This window comes from Gobio gobio (genome assembly GCF_949357685.1).
Source record: "Gobio gobio genome assembly, chromosome: 13".
Classification (NCBI taxonomy): Eukaryota; Metazoa; Chordata; class Actinopteri; order Cypriniformes; family Gobionidae; genus Gobio; species Gobio gobio.
Window position 1 is genome coordinate 37599216 of NC_137106.1, and position 19813 is coordinate 37619028.

The following is a 19813-nucleotide window of genomic DNA, read 5'->3' on the forward strand; positions in this document are numbered from 1 at the left end:
CATTTGGAAGGCAAAGTCTATAAGAGCCCTGAAAGGAATTCCAATGAGGAATGTCACCTCTTTTCATCCCTGCTATACAATTCGTCTAATTAAATTCGGGAGCAGGGTAAGCCTGTGTTACAGTGCTGCCGTCACACGGGCCGCCCCTGGAGAGTTCGGGCCGAGCGGAAGACACTCATCAGGCATATCATGTCACACATATCATTAACACACACACTTGTGGCATCCTAAAGTCCACTCACAGTCTCGGAGCATCATATTGACCCGCTTGGTGCAACATATAGTAGATAAACGAAAGACTTTGAGCATGAATCTGCAGCTTCAAGAACATTGGATGAAAAAATTTGAAGCATAACCCAAAGCAACTGTATACAGTGGGGAGAACAAGTATTTGATACACTGCCGATTTTGCAGGTTTTCCTACTTACAAATCCTGTAGAAGTCTGTATTTTTTATCATGGGTACTCTTCAACTGTGAGAGACTGAATCCAGAAAAATCCAGAAAATCACATTGCATGATTTTTAAATAATTAATTTGCATTTTATTGCATGACATAAGTATTTGATCACCTACCACCCAGTAAGAATTACGGCTCTCACAGACCTGTTAGTTTTTCTTTAAGAAGCCCTCCTGTTCTCCACTCATTACCTGTATTAACTGCACCTGTTTGAACTCGTTACCTGTATAAAAGACACCTGTCCACACACTCAATCAAACAAACTCCAACCTCTCCACAATGGCCAAGACCAGAGAGCTGTGTAAGGACATCAGGGATAAAATTGTAGACCTGCACAAGGCTGGGATGGGCTACAGGACAATAGGCAAGCAGCTTGGTGAGAAGGCAACAACTGTTGGCGCAATTATTAAAAAATGGAAGAAGTTCAAGGTGACGGTCAATCTCCCTCGGTCTGGGGCGCCATGCAAGATCTCACCTCATGGGGCATCAATGATCATGAGGAAGGTGAGGGATCAGCCCAGAACTACACGGCAGGACCTGGTCAATGACCTGAAGAGAGCTGGGACCACAGTCTCAAAGAAAACCATTAGTAACACACTACGCCGTCATGGATTAAAATCCTGCGGCGCATGTCCAGGCCCGTCTGAAGTTTGCCAATGACCATCTGGATGATCCAGAGGAGGAATGGGAGAAGGTCATGTGATCTGATGAGACACAAAAATAACTTTTTGGTCTAAACTCACTCGCCGTTTTCTGAGGGAGAAGAAGGATGAGTACAACCCCGAGAACACCATCCCAACCGTGAAGCATGGAGGTGGAAACATCATTCTTTGGGGATGCTTTTCTGTAAAGGGGACAGGACGACTGCACCGTATTGAGGGGAGGATGGATGGGACCATGTATCGCCAGATCTTGGCCAACAACCTCCTTCCCTCAGTAAGAGCATTGAAGATGGGTCGTGGCTGGGTCTTCCAGCATGACAACGACCCGAAACACACAGCCAGGGCAACTAAGGAGTGGCTCTGTAAGAAGCATCTCATGGTCCTGGAGTGGCCTAGCCGGTCTCCAGACCTGAACCCAATAGAAAATCTTTGGAGGGAGCTGAAAGTCTGTATTGCCCAGCGACAGCCCCGAAACCTGAAGGATCTGGAGAAGGTCTGTGTGGAGGAGTGGGCCAAAATCCCTGCTGCAGTGTGTGCAAACCTGCTCAAGAACAACAGGAAACGTATGATCTCTGTCATTGCAAACAAAGGTTTCTGTACCAAATATTAAGTTCTGCTTTTCTGATGTATCAAATTTTCAGACTTCTACATGCTTTGTAAGGCAAACCTGCAAAATCGGCAGTGTATCAAATACTTGTTCTCCCCACTGTACTAAATTAACAGATTGTTAAAATTACTTTTATATTATAGCTCAAAATATGACTCAAATGCTTACTTTAAAAACTCTCTGATTTACACAATGCAGAAATAAAAAAATTTAAAAAAGGAAATCACAGATTTTGGAACCAATCAGAATCAAGTATTCAAGAATCCAGTATTCCAGAGATCCATATATTACTAAATAAAATAAAGGTTGTTTACACGACAACGTTTTTAACTAAAAACTGAATACTTTTTATGCGTTTTGGCCGTTCATTTGAAAATAAGTTTCAAAGTTTTTGAAACAATACCGTTATTGCCTCTGTGGACTACAAAACGTGGATTTGTGGAAACAATGATGTCATAAGCATGTATATTATAGTCTGTAGGTGCGTAGTGTTTCTTTACAAAGTGACATCACCAACTACTGGCCTAACATGAATAATACAGCGTTAATAGTTTCCGCAAATCTGTACATGAAAAACGAAAAGGAAAAATGTCTCTGTTTTCTTGTTATGTAAATGTACCCTCAAAGTGCAACAACAGACATGTATTAATAATCGATGTAGTAATAAAACAAATAGATAAAATAACATCTAGAAGTGCAACACCAGAAATGTATTTATAATCCGTAATAATATGTATAATCCATGTGTTTAAAATAAATAAATAAATAAATGCAAAAACAAACTAGGGAGATTACTTCATAAAACAAGCAGTGTATGATGTTTAACATGATCTTACCTGGCTCAGGTGTCTCAGAGTGAGAGGAAGAGGAGGCAGAGCTGGCCCCGTCCTCGGCCCCGCCGCCCTGTGACAGCAGCCCTCTCCCCGGCGGAAGCTTCATCCCCAGCTGCTCGGCCATCTCCACATGATCGCCCGGGTGAACGTAGTCAAACACACTGCTGCCCGTCAGTTCCACCTGCAACAAGCACAAACACCAGCGAGAGGCCTGCATTAGTAATCTGGGTTAAAACCAACATAACCTTTTTATTGTTAGCTGAAACTAAAAAGGATTCATTGTTTTCATTAACTGAAAAAATGGCATAACCTAAATATTAGATGAAAAACCTAAACTTAAAACTATCAGTATGTGTTTTCTCTGGGAATCAAACCCACGACCTTCTACCAGTTGAGCTACAACTATCACATAATAAATAGCCCCAAAAAATATTATTTTATATACACTCATATAGTTAAAAATGTCATATATGATCTGTTTCGCATTATATAAAGCTTTTTATGTCTTATTCATGAAGGTTAATATATGAAGTATTCCCCAGTTATCTTTAATAGTGAGTTTAATGTGCTTTTCTGTAACTGTAGTGCAGCTAAAAGCACTTGTGCTCTTTAAACATTTTACTTCAGCCCTCCCTGGAGAGGTTTCCTTCTGCCCGAGACAGAACTTAATGCTCTTTAGGGGAGATAGAGCTCGTCCAAATAATCAAATAATTAGTGTGTGCTTGTCTAACCTTTAAACACGCTAATTTACTAAGCAGGAGGGAAACGGATTTACTGTTGCTAACTGGGGCAGTTAAAGTATCTGTGGCTGTGGTGCTTCTTAAATATGCTGTTGTTGTGTTTCAGTAACACTGGTGCTGTTCTGTGATCAGGTCCACGTCTACAGGGACCTGCGGATTACATGAGAATAATCCCTTTAATGTCCTATCCCTCAAAGCAATTTAGTGCTTCAGAAATTATTATTCCAAGCAGAAACAATGAATAAAGAGGCAGACCGTTGACATGGACGTGGGCTTGTGTTACTTTGGCACAATGCTGGAACCATAATACAGAATAATGCTGTGTATTAATTGTTCAAGTAAGATTTAGGATATTCCTTCTAGATATCTCTGACTTTCTGTTGTCCGATGGTCAGAAGGTGATGCATAAAGAAACAAAATAGGTTTGCAGGTGAACATTTATCAACAGGAAAGAACATGTATTGTGAATTTTCTGGAAATGTGCATAAAAATAAATTGAATGCTAAGTGGAAATAAATATAAAATCTAATAAATAAATAAACTAATAATAATAATACAAAAACAAATAAATACAATTAAATTAAATGAATGCTAATTATTATTATTAATAATAATACATAATATAAAATAATAAAGTTAAGTTAAGTTAAAATAAAAAAATAAAATAAAATAAATAATCCTAATAGAACAATTTGAAATGCTGCATTGGCAGCTAACTGAAATTAAACATGTTTAAGTTTGAATACTAGAATTCCTAAAACTTAAAAAAAAAAGAAGCTAATTCAATTTTTTTTTTTTAAATGACAACATTCCTAAAACTTTACCTAAAATTAAAATGATGATTGAAAATCTAAAAATAAAAGTTAAACAAAAAATATTAATACATACTATAATAGTATAATACTGAAAATTAAAATCAAATCAAAACCAAACCAGGGTTGCAGGTTGCATGCATGCACGCACACAATATATAAGTCAATAACTGGATTTTATGAACTTGAATAGAACATTTGTACTGAACTCTTACTGTAAGACAAACAGCAATAATCACAGAAAACCCATGAAAACAGCAACCCAAACAACTGAGCAACAGGACCACCAACTGCTCTCTTTGTCTCTTTTTGAATAGAGAATGTTTGGCCTCTCAAACACTAGAAACCAAAAAACACAACTTATTTTTTTCTTCTTCTTCATTTTTTTTTTTTTTGTCCCTGGGCATCAAAAAGCTGCAGGCACAATCCAAGACTTTCTGGATCTTTCTAGACTAACATTCCACCTATATCTAGTAGACCAAAGAATTGAGGATTCTTTTTGAAGAACTAAAGAGATGGGGTTGAGGTTTTCAAAAGGCTTACAGAGAACAAGCCATTCACTTGAAAAAAAGAAAGAAAAAAGAATCACATGGGTTAAACCTTGAGAGTCCAGCAGCACTACATATGAGCTAATATATTTAATGATGTTAAATACACAGAAATTGCACATATTTTTGATCACACTAAGGTTTCATTTGTTAATATTAGTAAACGACATTGGTTAACATGAAAGAAGAATGAACAATACTTCTACAGCATTTATTCATCTTAATATTAATCTCAACATTTACTACATTTTTAGGATTAAAACGTGTATCTGCTAACATTAGTTAATGCAATGTGAACATTTTTATCAGCAAAGGTTAATAAATGCTGTAAAAACATATTCCTCATTGTTCGTTTATGTTAGTTAATGCATTAACTAATAATGAGACACTTTTTACCATTTTATTTTATACACTATTTGCGAAAATTCAATACAAATATGCTCACAAAATGGTCAAACATCAACATATAAATAATTTTTTCAAAAGGACCACAAATGTATATTAATGAAAAGAGTCATTTTGATTTTCATGTTGATTTCAAAGCAAAAAATAAATAAATAGATAACAGCTTCCGAGTGACCATGGTAGAAATGCATAACAAAAATGCTTAAAATATCCATTTCCATACAAAGATGAAATGTAAAGCTATCTCTCTTTCACATGCCAGAGCGGACAAACCTTTGTGTCCATTATAATTCATGAACATGGCCCTGCCGACTATTTTAACAGTATTAGAATGAGCCCACTTTTCAGCACAAGTGGCTGCACAAAGCTCTCGTCTTGCCTTAATCTCTGTGATGCGAAGATGAGAGAACAATGCGCAGAGAAAATAACATCGGCTCTAATATTCATCGTGTGGCGGCCGGTGCGGTAAAGTGTTGTCTGTGACAAGAGACCAGCAGATTATGCTCTGTGATTGCAGAAAGGACACTTGGATTACAGAAGGAGGTTTTGCATTGTAAATGAGGCCCGGCTCGCTGGAGTGGGGCCACGGACGGAGCCCACCAGCAACATGCTTATTTTGTAGAAGGTCACTCAATAAGAGTACACCCCCCCTCCCTCCCCCAGGCTTATTAAGACTGACTGGCATGCATTAATGAAATCACCTGATTTTACAAACATGAATAGAGAGAGAGAGAGAGAGAGAGAGAGAGAGAGAGGAAATGGAGAAGAAAGAAAAAAAACTCTGATGTTATGCTTGAGCTTAAAGAAGGAAGCCCTTAATTAGAAAGGTTTCAGAAATGTCAGCTATCGCCTATTAACTGTTCTGCTCTATCAAAGCTATAATACCCAGCTGTCAAATTTCATCACATGATGGACGGTTTCCTTTTGTTTCTTGTGCTTCATTTTCTCTTTCCTGTAGGCGGAGCTAGAGGTGGGTCCAGAGCTCCATTGACCCCAGCTATGTTTTGTTGTGTTGTGCCTGGTTAGGAAATGGTCAGTCTCAGCCTCAGACGCCACGCCCCACGGACCATTGACTGAACATCTGATGCATATGGTACGCAAACATTTTTTCTAATGGGTTATTGAAGTCGCCATCTGAATGGTTGAATTCTACAGGATTTCCAGGAGACGTGTGTTAACGGTTCTTTAGCGGTCCGCTGGAAACAAAGCTGTCGTGAAGGCCGCTATGTTTATGACAGTGACAATGAGCGCTTATCAGGATCAACTAAACACGGTTCTGTCATAACTATGTGAAGTATGTGAAGTTCGTGGTATTGACTCTTTAAAATCCGTCCAATAGTTTTACACACTGATCTGTTATTGCAGGGACATCGACTTTACATTTCCACTCCTCTAAACATGACGCTAAGATGAACTGTGATTGGTTGTTTTACATGTCAGTCAGACGGTCTCTGGGCGGTTCTTGGCCAATAAAACCTGCTATGGAGTCCAGATCTTCTTCTGTCTGGCTATGTGAGAATAGGAAACGCTGTAAAAGCCCAATAAACAGTTTTAATCTGGTTCATAAGATACATTTTCTTAGGCCCTTTCTTCATTATAAACCTCTGCTAATATATTTGCAAATATAAACAACTATATTTTTCTTTATTTTTAAGGTAATAAATCTTATATTTTATTTTATACAATATTTTTATATTTCAAAATGACAAATAAATATACCATTTTAATGTAATAATTTTTTTTATAAAAATCTAATTTTACTTTATTTTTAATAAATCTTATTTTTAATTTATTTGATATTGTATATCAAAATTTCGAATAAATATAAATGACATTTGGTCACACTTTAGATTAGGGTCCAAAACGAACTATTAACTATGACTTTTGCCTCAATAAACTCCTAATTACTGCTTTATGTTCTGCTCTATTAATGTTAGTTTAGGTATTGGATACACTGTAAAAAAAAAATTCAGGTCTCCAATTGAAAATTTTGTGACCGATCACATCTACATTTTTTAGTTGGCCAAATTGAATTTCTGTGAATTATATTGCATCAATTCACAGAAATTCAATTTGGCCAACTGAAAAATGTAGATGTGATCGGTCACTTGAAAATTTTCAATTGGAGACCTGATTTTTTTTTTTACAGTGTAGGATTAAGGGATGCAGAATATGGTCAAGCAGAATAATGCATTAATATTTGCTTTATAAGTACTAATAAATAGCCAATATCCTAGTAATATGCATGCTAATAAGCAACTAGTTAACAGTGAGACATGGACCCTAAACTAAAGTGTTACCAACACTAAACTAAACAAAGCTAAAGTTTGTGACGGTTTAAATAGTAAGTAAAAGGTCTTGATTTTCAATGACAGGTACGGTTCATCTGGCTCCCTTCTGCACATTTTGTCCCCTCTTTGAAAACTTCAATCCTTCTTTGTTTAATGCTCCAGAAGCACTGACTCCTCCCCCTTAACCCCGCCCTATTCTGGCCAAGCCCCGCCCTCTCTCTTTCCTGTGTTTCTGCATAAAAGGAAGCATTGCCTCCCTCTTTTTCCTCCAGCGGTCTCTCTTGCCCTGCTCTGTGAAGCTGAAGAGGCATGTCAAGTGTCACTGAACCCCTCCAAACGGCAACAGGAAGCTGCCAGCTCTCGTCTCTCACATTATGACACAATTACTCGCTGGCATCAAACACGCGCCGCCACGGCTCTCACCTCACGCTCCCTGCCAGTTAACCTGTTTGGAGTCCAGGAACATTTTGGCCCCGTCCACGCATGCAAATCCACAATCATGACTCACTCCTCAGATAAAACGCTGATGTGAGATAGCAAAGATCTGATGGCTGAAATGACCGCTATAGCTTTTGAGCTTTGGCCCTCAAGTTGCTCGTAAATTGCTTCTGATTTTTAAAACACTTGTGTGCGCACACTACCATAGGTTTTTTTAATTCAATTTTAATAATCAAATATGGGAAAAGAGTTGGTCTAAAATGTTCTAAACATGAATGAGTTTAATCGTAATTTGATTGAAGTTTTTCTGTGTATTACAAGCAGCGCCACTATTAAAAAACCTAAACATGGGAAAGACATAAACAGAAAATTCCTCTGGGATTGAAAAAACACATTAAACACATTTGAGGGGAGAGAGTAATTCCTTTCAGTTTCTTAAAATGTCAGTGACTTTAAAAAAAGTATTAATCAAATAAATTGATGTTGGCTGGAGGGTTCAGAATTAATTAACGCATTTAACGCAAATGTGCTAAATGGAACATTATACATTTCATAGCATGTAATTACTCTTATAATAAATGATTCATGTTATATTCCCATCAATTGATAACGCTTGTGAATCATAAAGCAATTCAGCGAGAGCTTGTCTGGACCCCGAGATAGAGCTTGTGAGGTTCAAATCATTGGTCCCTCTGTTTTTTGTTCCAGCTGGGAACCAACAGTGGCGATTAAATTATGCAAACCCTGCCGCACGGATAGCCAAGAGCTAAAACCAAAAAAATCTGATGGGTTGCACAACAGAGCTGAATAAGAGAAGCACTGACTGAACTTTAGTTATAAAATTTCTTTTAAGTGAGAAACTTTTTCTTCTATCTTCTAACAACAATACATTTAATATTAACATTTATTACAATATTAAATAATATATATTTAATATATTAGTGCTGTCAATCCTTAAAAAAATGAACTAGATTAATCAAATGTTTTCTGTAATTAATCGCAATTAAAAACACTTACGTTTTTAATATATTTTATAATGTTATAATTTTGCAGTTAATCTCCAAATGAATGTAGAAAAAACAAAGACAGTATATTTTAAATACTTGTTCAATGGCATCTTTTTATGAAAGAGGCTAGTATCACTACAGCTACTCAATGAAAATCATTTTCACCCGCCAATATTAAACATTAATTATAGCCATTCAACATTACAGTGCAATTGAAATCTATACTTTTTTTTTTTTTTTTTTTACATTTATTAGGCTTAAAAAATATAACAACTTTAAATTGAAGTGAACTTAAAACCATCCTCACATAAACCCATAATAAATGTCATATTTACCTGTGCCCTTCCTACCTAACAGAGAATATACAGAATCAAACAGTCTGCACAGCATAAATTATAAATTAAATATAGATTAATCCTTATTAAAGCTACAAAAGATCTTTAGTCATGAGCAGTGAGTGATTTTCTGTTACCTTTGTTCTTTGATTAACATTAATGACAGTATCACAGCAACTGGTTTATTAGGATCCTGTCACTTTAAGACCTGTCGCTACATGACGCGGATCTCACACGTGTCTCGTTTTCTCACAACTCTAAGTTCTTTTAAGACTTTATTTAACTAATTTAAGACAGCTCTTATGAGGATACTTGACAAAACGGACATTTTGCCATAATTGTGTGTGTTATTGTTCATTGAAGCACGAAAGAGAACTTAATTCTGTCTTGCTGTCGTCTTTCTGTGTGTCGTGTGTGTGTCAGGACATCCACAGTCAGAGAGCGCATTTGCTTTAATGGTTTTAAAGCATTTGCATGAATAAGAGCGTGATCATATAATGTAACGCAAAAGTATTACAAATAAACTACAGAAGTACGTGAAGCTGCGTCATTAACTTAGTTTTCGTCACGCAGTTAGACGATCTTAAAAGTAGGGAGTTTATCACAATCACACTAAGCATCTACAGCACCTGTAACCCTGGGAGGAGGACATTTCCCTTCTAACTCCTTAACTCGATTCTGCTTCTCTGTTCGTGATCAGGCCATTTAAAGCCATTAAAGCCATAAACATTAAACAGTCCAAAACAGCACTAATGTAAAGAATGCGAGGCTGATTACATCAGACATTTCAGAGAGAATAGACACTCGCATTGCGTTTTTAGTCAATTGTTCGTTCCAGTGTGTTCTTTGCTTTAAAACACGAGCTCTGTCGTATTCTGTGATTGTTTCTGAAGAGTGCAATTTTGGTAAGCGTGTGAGTGTCTGATGCAACAAACTCTGTATGTGCATGCTCTCGATCACTGATCGCACGCTGTATTCATGTATAGGGCCCTATCTTGCACCCAGCGCAATTGACTTTGTACACTGACGCATGTGTCATTCCTATTTTGCACCCGCGCAAAGCGCGCTTTTCCCTCCACAGAAGCACGTCGCTAAACTAGTGAATGAACTTGCGCTCCCTGGGCGGTTCAGCGCAAAAAAGGAGGCGTGTTCCGGCGCAAACAATTCCTGGTGCTATTTTGCTGTTCCATTAAACAATTGCGCCACTGACCAGAAAAAACCTAGTCTAAAGTCAGTGGCGCGTTGCGCGTTGTTCATTATGCTATTTTAAGGGCGCATGCTTGACCATAATGTATAGCGTGCACAACGCGCATACACTTTGCTCATGTAATCTACACAGATGCAACAGTTATTTTTGCAAATCATAAATTGTTACACTAAAAAAATATTAACACATGAGATGACGGAAATCATTGTGGTGTGCCACGAAGATGTGAAAAAATAGGCATAAATCTAGCTTACAAATTATTCAGGCTAATTGTAATAATTAAGGATAAGACCTGTTTGCCCAATAGTGGCAAGACATATATGTATATAAGGACATCTGACAAATTGGTTTGTCCGTCAAGAACCAGGAAAAAAAATCGACTGAAAAACTGAAAAAACTGAAAGACTGAAAAAAAAAAGACTGTGAAATCACCTTTACCATAATGTACAACATTACAACTTCACTTCTCTGTCTTTCACTGCTCTTACAAGAACATCAGTCTCCTCGGCTGTGAACCGCTCCTGGCGTGCGCCTGGTAAATACGCCATAATAATAGCAATCCATAATGGAACTTGCGCACCTGCTTTTACAGGGAATGTTGGATGACGCTCGGATTGGTTTATTCACGTTACGCCCAAACCACACCTATGAATAATGAAGCTACTTCAGACCAACCCATTTTAGATTTGCGCCGGGCGCAAGAGCCATTTATCCCGCCGGGAAAATAGCAACAGCGCCGAGACCCGCCCACAAAGTTACTTGCGGTTCGCGCTTTGACACTTGCGTTTCAGATCGTTAAAATAGGGCCCATAGACTCACAGTACATTCGCGCTGTTTCCACACACTCAGGAAGGATAATGTTTGATTTGTCATATGTACGTTGTTGTGATTAGTAGTCATAGGTTTATACAGTCAAAGCGGTTGATTTAGGAGGGTTTTTTTGGTGTCTCCGTGTGGTTCTGTTCGGTGTTGCAGCTTGACGTCTAAAATGAAAGCAATATCGTTGTTGTTGCTCTGTACATTTACTATACACTGTGCATTCTGTAAAGTTTTTTTCATGGGTGCTTAGGTGTGTATAAATGTATTATATAATTGAAGTATATGGAATCCTTATATTTGGTGTCATTTTGGAGTCTCCAATGATCCTTGAAGCTTGCAGAAAATACAGTTTAGTGAGTATCACCCTTCAATCAGATTTTTTACTTTGGATATAGCAAATAATGACAAAATGAATGTGTTTAATGAGATAAATGGCGTATGATTAATTTCACGATAAGTGTGCGATTAAAAATAGTAATCTATTGACAGCCCTAATATATATATTTTATATATATATATTTTATATATATATATATATATATATATATATATATATATATATATATATATATATATATATATATATATATATATATATATATATATATATATATATATATACTTATACATATACATATATACATATACATACATACATACATACATACATACATACATACATATATATATATATATATACATATTTTAGGGCTGGGAAAATTAACGCGTTAACACGGGCGATTAATTTTTTCAGCTTAACGCATTAAAAATATTTAACGCAAATAATGCAGCGTCCGTTTTTATTACCATTTTTGCCTAGCGTTACATGATCACGCTCTTATTCATGTAAATGCTTCCAAGCGCGACAAGACACGAGAACACGCTGTGTGTCAATGTCCTGTCTGTGTGGCTGCGTCTCATGTCAGCTAATCGAGGGACACTCTGACACACACACACACACACTGGACGCACAGACAGACTTGCGTCAGTCTCCTGCTCACATCGAGTTCTCTTTTGCTCTTGAACAAACAATAACAACAACACAGAGAATTTTGAGTATTCTCATATTAGGAGTCTTAAATTAGTTAAATAACGTCTTAAATGAACATAATAGTTGTGAGGAAATGAGAAGTCAGATCCGCGTCATGTTCGTCAGCGGCCGTTCTTAAAGTGACAGCAGCACTGATGATGCCTGTCATTAATGTTCATCAAAGAACAACGGGAACAGAGAAAATTGTAGCTTTAATGATGATTAATCTATGTTTCATTTATTATTTATGCAGTTAAGAAAGGTGTTTGATAACTATTACATTTCTGTATATGTCTAACAGGGAAGGCCACAGGTAAAATAACATTTATTATAATGGGTTTATGTAAAGATTGTTTTAAGTTCACTTAAATTAAAAGTTGTTTTTATTTAAAGCCTAATAAATGTTGAAACTGGGAGCTTTCATTTATACTGTAATGTAACGTCATTAATGTTTCATAGAGACATTAGTATCAGTGATACTGGCCTTCATTCATAAAAAGATGCCATTACAACACATTTAAAATATACTGTCTTTAAATTGTTTCTACATTAATATGGAGAGTAACTGAAATTATTACAATATCAAAATATAAAAAACGTAAAATATTAAAAACTTGTGATTAATCGCGATTAATTACAGAAAAAAATTTGATTAATTAGTTGAGGTTTTTTTTATCGATTCCCAGCACTAATATATATATAGTAGAGGTGGAACTCGAGTTACATGTCTTAAAATCACAAATGTAAGGACTTGTGACTTGCTTGACAATTAAAATAACTTTTTTTTGAACATCTCTTTCCATTTGTCATGCTACTCACTACATTGACCACAGGCCACCCTGCTTTATAAATATCAGCATCAGCCATGAAAAAGCCATATCGCTGTACCACTAGCACAGACTTGACTATAAATGATGATTGACACGACTATGATTAACCTCTGCTTTTCACGCGGTCTCCTCCATTAGGGTTCCCGGTAAATCATCTGATTACTGAGCCTATAAAACAATAATAGGGCTCTATGAAAGCGCCACCATTGTTGTAGTGGACACGAGAGAGGAGAGATATCCCTGGAAAAACAAAAGCCGGCAGTGGCTTAAAGGAAGGACATAATTAAGGGCCAATCGGAGCTGTCTTGTGTGAGCAGAGACCCAGGGGAGCACCTCTCTACCTGTCTGACCTTGGAAAATGGGAGTCCTTGGCTGAGCCGATGACCCTCTGATCTCCACTCACATCCAATCTCCCTCACCGGCGCGAGAGACGCGACCTGCCTCATGCAAATCCCTTCTCCCTCGTGAGCCGCGAATAAACTACAGCCTAATTAAATATTTTTTAACGATGTGAGTAATTTTTGCCAAGGGGTGGATTCGGGGCTAAAATTTAATATGAGATCACAAAAGATGTTCCCAGCGTTGATTCTGTAAATGAATGACTATCTGCCTAATAATAAAAGCATACTGCCAAAAATGGGAATGAAGACGGCTTACTTCATCCGTCTGATAACCGAACGAGCGCTTTTGGGAAAAGGCTTCTGGAAAGTTTCGACTTCCGCTCAGAGATAGCCAAGCTCAAGGCGGCCGAGTAATATTTGTCAGCCAAACAACGAGGTCTTCTAATTTCACAAGTCAAACAGACACATTGTGTGTTTGTGAGATGGCTCGGGTTCTCACTTTCCCTCGGCGTTCCTCTGGTCTAGGGTTAAGCCATAGTCTCGGCAACGGCTGTGCTATTAACTGCGGGAGCTTTCTTGGGTCCACTCGAGTGTTACACGGCTCAGATTACAGTAACCTTTAACTGCTCGCTGACAGACAGACAGAGGAGGAGTAGTCCATCTCTCGCCTTCTCTTTCTATCCCTCTCCACCTTTAATACCACGCCACGCCACTTCCACACAAAACCCTAATCTTCTCCCCCCCGACAAAAACCTGTCACTTCAGGAAAAATGGAGGGCATCAGTAGCCGTGGGCCGTGTGTATTCTCTGCGCTGATACATGGCACTTTACCTCAGGCTATGCATATGAGCCATTACATGCGGCTCTCAGCGGGCCATCCGTCAATATTCCAATCAGTCTTTGGATCAGTACCAATTAATACCGGCTGCATCAAACCGACGAGCTCTTTCCATCAAAACAAGCACACATGAAACGGTAATATGGATCCAACTGATAAAAAGGATGGTGTTTGATTAATGTCTATATTCCTCGGATGGTTACAGATGAAAGCTAAAAAGAAAGGAAAACTGAAAAGTCCAGTTTATATGCAGAGTAAAAAATGTCCACATGGCACTGTTTATAAATTCAGTGCATTATTTATTGCACATTGATTTAATGCATATATTTACAACAGAAATACAGCATTTTGTATAATTATTACAATAATTTTATATATATATATATATTTTTTTTTAAATAACTAGGCAATGATTGTTCATAGTTGTGAATGTGTTATGAAATAATAAACAAACTTTTCATGCATCTGTTTGATGCTAAAATTATATTATACGCATGCATTGGCCAGTATCGCAACATAACGGTGGTCAAACTTATTTATGAAAATATTTCATAAATATATAAACAAATTGGATTTATTATAAGGTCTTCAAGCGTTACCAAAGAAATGACAAAATACACTGTCACTGTCAATAAACACTTTGGTAAACACAATTTAGTTTGCCTAATGCACCAACCTGCACTTGGTTCGATCAGTTTTTGCCTACATTGTGAAGACCAAATGTCCCCAAACGGATACAAAAAGGCATTGGTTCCCTCCACAAGGAAAATTGAGAGTTTTGTGGTTTTTACCTAATAAAAGGGCATCTAAATTCCAGTACACTCCAGTTCAGCACATAGACGCATTTAAAAAGAGATTTTATCTTCTAGAAAATGGGCCAAAAACTTTGATGACTCATTCTGCACTCCATTAATCAGTGTCCAATCAAATGCAGTCTAGAATGAGGATGTCCCGCCCCCTTATGCCGCCTGCAACAGACTAATATGTAGCAAATCATGTTAATGACAGTGACGTAAACTAAATCTAAATGGGTTTTGGTGAACGTGATTTCACCAAGTACAAACGTGTTCCTGGATCAACATTCCAATCAACTAATCAGATTTAAGGGACAAGTTTACAGTTTATGTCAAGTTTAGGCTTAAAACCAGGGTTAGGTGTTTCTATTCACCTATCATTTCCCTCTGATTTTAGGGATAACTTATAAGTAGGGTTAGGACAACATTTTCAGGCAGGAATGTTGTTCCAGGATCAACAAAATATGTTGATCAAGGAACAAGTCTAGGCAAAATCACGGTGATCTTGGTTATTTATAACATTTTCTTAAATAAAACTAAATGCATACAGGTTTGTGCGAGGGTTTGGTTTAGAGGGTTACTGTGTAAAAACAACTGAAGTCCCATTATGACAGAACAAACAATGTGCATGCGTGTGTTTGTGTTTGCCAGAGAGTTTCAGAGCAGTGATATGAAATTCACAGGCAACATGTCTCTCATTCCAGGCAGCGCAGAATATCGCTGCAGAGAGACAATAACTTTAACAATTAACTTGGAAGGACAAAAAGGGTAAAAATCTCCCTGCGCTCTTTTCTCTGGCGTTCCTGATTTTTATCGAGCTCACAAAGCTCCCTTAGATCATCTTAATCCACTGTGGCAAAGTAGCTGAATATGAGATTCAGATTGTCTTAGAAATTCTGTGCAACCAATCAGCTTCCTGACATTGCTTTTCCCTTCAACCTTCAGAACTTGTGACAGCAAAGACCAAAAGCCAAATCACAAAGGAGTGCAAAATCGGCAAACCCAGCGAGCCGGCCGCTAAAGCCCGTGAACAAAGATCGCGTTTGACACTTCAGAGCAACTTCACAGCCAAATATTTTATCAATCACAAAATGATATATATTAATGATATACATATATACTGTATATAGCAGAGTATATAAATATAATACAACATCAAAGAAACCTGCAGACAGATAGACAGACAATGAGGTCTAAGCTCAGTTTTACACATTGAAAAAATAAAATCTTCTACAGATCTGACTCTTTAAAAAGACTTTCACTGGTGTAACATTAGCCAGGTTAATTCAAATTAAATAATACTATCTGGCAGGCAACCAAAATCTTACATTTTAAATCATAGTATAGCTATATTTGCTGGACAGTCCATGGGAAAAACTGGGTTTATATATTAAATAAGAATGTGGTAATGCCTATTTTGGAAATTAGGTAAATGAAATACTTTTCATTTTAAATCAGCTGATTCATCTTGAAAGGTTATCTTGGGACAAATTGCACACAATCCATCAAAAACATAAAACACAGAACAACGACCAGATAACCTCAGCGTAAAGGGGATTGTGGTCAAGCATTTGCTGACAAGAGGGAAAGAAAGAGAGAAAGATGGAACAATGACTCCCATTCCAGTCTCCGGCTAACCTCTGTCCGTTTCGCGGCGCGGCCCCCTCCCTCGGCCCGCCGTAGAGGCCTGTTACAGATCACTGGCCACTTTGAAAATCACGAAAATGAAAATCAACTCAGGGGAGAAATCTGCGGAGGCAATAACCCCTCCGTCCCCCTCAGTCACATCCCAGCGCCTCTCCATAAAGGGGAAGTGTCATAGCTGTAGGTGGCAATCTAAGACCTTAGCCCCCTTTTCTCTCTGTCCTCAAGACGGGCATTACCATTGCGATTGTCCGTACTGCCGCCCAAACCAAATTAAATCACCCGCTAAATAAAACACAGAAATCGCCCCTATTAGTCTCCCCCCTAAGACAGATTAAATATGGCGTGTCAATGCTGCCGTCTCCCCTATTCTCCAACTTTGCCTGGTTCTCTGGTTTTCGTTCTTTTATCGGAATCACTTATCAGTCAGTGCTCGGTGCATCTGAATAGAGCTCGAAACATTGGTGCAAATCAATAAACTCTCATTTTCTTGTAACAGTTTCATATTAATCGGGAGCAGGGCGGGGGTCCGGCCGATCAGGCGGCTCTGGATCAGTCAGATGAAGATGGGAAACACCAGGGGGCTGCCGTGATCCCTTAATGAAAACCTCCCTACAAACCCCCTTTCCCTCCATCCGCCCAGTTCTGATGAGTTTTCATGCTGATCAAATACAAGCAGAAATGGCCTTTTGTAGCTCTGGTCAATTTTCCCTCCATGGTCCTGATAAATCCAGACATTGCACAATCACAAGCCATAAATCTGCGTCTGTTCCCCACTGCGCTGTATGGATGAATTATTGAACAGGAGCAGGTGAGAAAGACATACGTACACACACAAACACGTCCGCAGGTACATTCACGCATACGCACCCGCAATCCATCTGCGCGGGTCTGATCATCTGATGAGCTTGTGAGTGATGTTTGGTTTTGATGTGCACATGTGAAACTGTTTCTTGCCTGCTGCTGTATCGAGGTTTGAATTATGACATTTGACTTAAGGTTTGGCTGCTTAATTCTTTCCCGCCATTGACAGAATTTCTTTGGCTTTCCGTGTTTTCACTGTTATACGGTAGGGGGCGCTATTACACAAAGAGTTCTGAATCTCCTGATCAAAGCACATGTGAAGAAGAAGCAGAAACAAGCGATAACATATGTAAAATAATGTGATCATAAACATTAAACAGCACATAAATCAAAACCACCTAATGTTACTGAATGAAATGTCGACTCAGGACGAGCTACAGAACTGTTGATGGACTTTTGATCATTGTTCTGAATCTGATCTGGATGTAGTCTTTGACAAAAGCGCGATTTTCTCAGCTTTTTTATGAAACTTACCCACATTCAAGTGTGGATAAAAAAAATTGCATTTTTGACATATTGCATGTTCAGATATTCGTACAATAAAATATTATGGGGGCCATGAAATTGTGAAAATTATCAAAAACGCTGGCGTTTTAAACAACTTTTTTTCAAACACGCTGGTGGGGAAAGAGTTAACATGGGCAAGTTAGCTAGTTTCTCTATTGTTTTGTGTTATTTCCAATTTAATTCCTGCATTTGAATTGCAAAAAGAATACAGAATTGCAAAGCATATTTAAGGAAGTGGAATTAAAATAATCGGAAATTAACATAACTACAATAACTAAAAAGGAAGGTTCATCAAGATAAACTTAAATAAGTTTAAAACGTCTTGTAGAAATGTCACCTATAGAAATGTGTATTTCATTTACATATACCTCATATTTAATATATTTTAATGTTGATGTATTTATTAATATAATTAATACATTATCCTGAATTTTATAGATCAAAGTGGAGTTTAGTGAAACTTCTTGTTGAATTTCTTTGAACTGCATTGCAGTAAATTCCACTTTCTTTAACCCCAATTAAATGTAAAACTCCAATTCAACTTCCAAAGCATCTCATCTAAGTACCAACTCATGAAACTAAATGGAACCAAATGATGAATTCTGAATTTTCCCAACCTTGCCCAAATTATTTATTAAAATAAATTATTAACACTGCACATACGACAACCTACTGTCCGTTTCTGTTATGGAAGACAGTCCAGCCAATCAGGTGCAGTGTTTGGCAAAAGTCTATTTGATCCTTGTTAGCAGGTAATGATGTCTAATTAGCTAAGGCAACAATGAGCTCTCAACATCTATTTGGTTAAAGAGTGTGAATCTACAGTGAAATTTCCTGCTGTTCGGACAACAGTCATTAGCAAAGCCTGCATGCCGCCACACATTTATAATCTGTCTGTCCAATGCAAACACCCAGATCGTGCCTCCAGCGAATGAGCCGTACTGCAAAACCAACCTTTCCTCACTATCTCATTTGGTTTGGCATGCCCACGGGCCGCTGATGGACTGTATGACGGCTGACTGACTGCCTGACATTTTAACAAGAGAGCAGAAGGCCATTGTTTTGTAGGGTTAGGGTCTATCTATCCTTAAACTTTTTTCATAATTTTCCAACAAACTCAATGTTTGAAAGTTAACTTTGCTTTTATAGAAAAATTAAGAGTTCTATAAATTCCTTTGAATTTCAATTCATTTGAATTCTACTGTGTCCTTAAATTCCAATTCTGCCTCCTGTTTGCTACATCAATTAGAATTTAGAAACTGAATTGGAATACAAAAGGCATTCTCCGTTCAACTGACGCACACAACATTGCTGTTTAAGTGGGCGGCCCATAGCCAGAACAAGAGGCTTCTTCTCTTTCTCCCTGTCCTTCTGATTCTCTGTTCTCAGTTGGCTGTGCTGCAGAAGGCCGGTGCAGACGCCGGCTGTATTCTGATTTATGCTCCGTCTCTCTCTACAGGCATCAGGACACCTTGAGGGGAAATACAAACATCTGACTTACAAGGGCCACCATACAGCAGACGACACAGTGACTGAACTTCCCAGCACACATTCAGGTGCCTGTGATCACGGTTCAAAAGCTCACCACGGCTTAAAGGTTAACATTTGCGTTTGCTTCCCGAAACATGTCAGGACATCTACACGCATCTCTAGTCATCTCAAAAGTGGCTCTTTCCAAACAGGACATTACTTCAGCGGTGACTGGGTATCCGCACACAGCAGATTTCACAATTCATTCAACGTTTTTGCAACAAAAAAAATATATTTCCACACAAATATTAAGCAGCACAACTGTTTTCAACA

The 19813-nt window shown here is 37.8% G+C and overlaps 1 protein-coding gene across 1 annotated transcript in view; it reads right to left on the minus strand.

The window, feature by feature from the left end:
- The window catches only part of npas3 (neuronal PAS domain protein 3), a 408670-nt gene that overhangs the window by 56239 nt on the left and 332618 nt on the right, over positions 1-19813 (minus strand). The window contains exon 6 of the mRNA XM_079832348.1: positions 2564-2741. Within this exon, the coding sequence (XP_079688474.1) occupies positions 2564-2741 (178 nt within the window). The remainder of the gene's footprint in view (positions 1-2563; positions 2742-19813) is intronic.